This window comes from Cystoisospora suis (assembly GCF_002600585.1).
Source record: "Cystoisospora suis strain Wien I chromosome Unknown contig_5004, whole genome shotgun sequence".
Classification (NCBI taxonomy): Eukaryota; Apicomplexa; class Conoidasida; order Eucoccidiorida; family Sarcocystidae; genus Cystoisospora; species Cystoisospora suis.
This window is the reverse complement of record NW_027157796.1, coordinates 19,063-19,579: the sequence shown is the minus strand read 5'-3', so window position 1 is coordinate 19,579 and position 517 is coordinate 19,063. Positions and strand designations below refer to the sequence as shown.

Sequence of the window (517 nt, the reverse complement as noted above, 5' to 3'; positions counted from 1 at the left end):
TCCCGACTGCCATGATTCCTGAAGCGAGCTGCCATCACCACCGCTGAGCGGGATCGCTAAAGCAGACGTCTTGTGTGTCTCTTGCAGCATTGTGCCACCGCCGCCCCCAGACCCATTCCCCGAGACCTGGCTGCTCATGCCCATTGAGCCTTCAAGGTGGCACGCACATTTTTGACAATAGCACGCACGTCGGAGTAGGCCCACACCACTGACGCAGCTGTGGCTGTCAGGTCCTGTTCAGTTGACAAATCCGTTCGAAATCCTAACCGTCTCACCAGCTACTTTTCGTTATGTCCGCACTGCGCGGAGCCTCATTTTACTCCCAACAGGCTAAAGAAAATCACGACTTGCGCTGGTACGCCGGCTATTCGCCGAAGCACTAAACGAATGATTCGGTCGCCAGAAGCCAGTGACTTCGCCCGGACACGCCCCTCCTCCGATGACAGGGATGTACTGAGCAACCCGGGAGCTACGTGTTCCTCGCCTACTGCTAAATCTTCTGCATCTGTTAAGGGGC

General features: G+C 56.3%; 1 protein-coding gene across 1 annotated transcript in view; it reads right to left on the bottom strand.

Moving 5' to 3' along the window:
• Nucleotides 1-517, bottom strand: part of CSUI_008762 (uncharacterized protein) — a gene marked incomplete at its 3' end in the record, with an annotated part of 952 nt that extends 435 nt beyond the window's left edge. Inside the window, exon 1 of the mRNA XM_068068887.1 lies at nucleotides 1-517. This exon is cut by the window's left edge and continues 435 nt beyond it. Within this exon, the coding sequence (XP_067919141.1) occupies nucleotides 1-35 (35 nt within the window).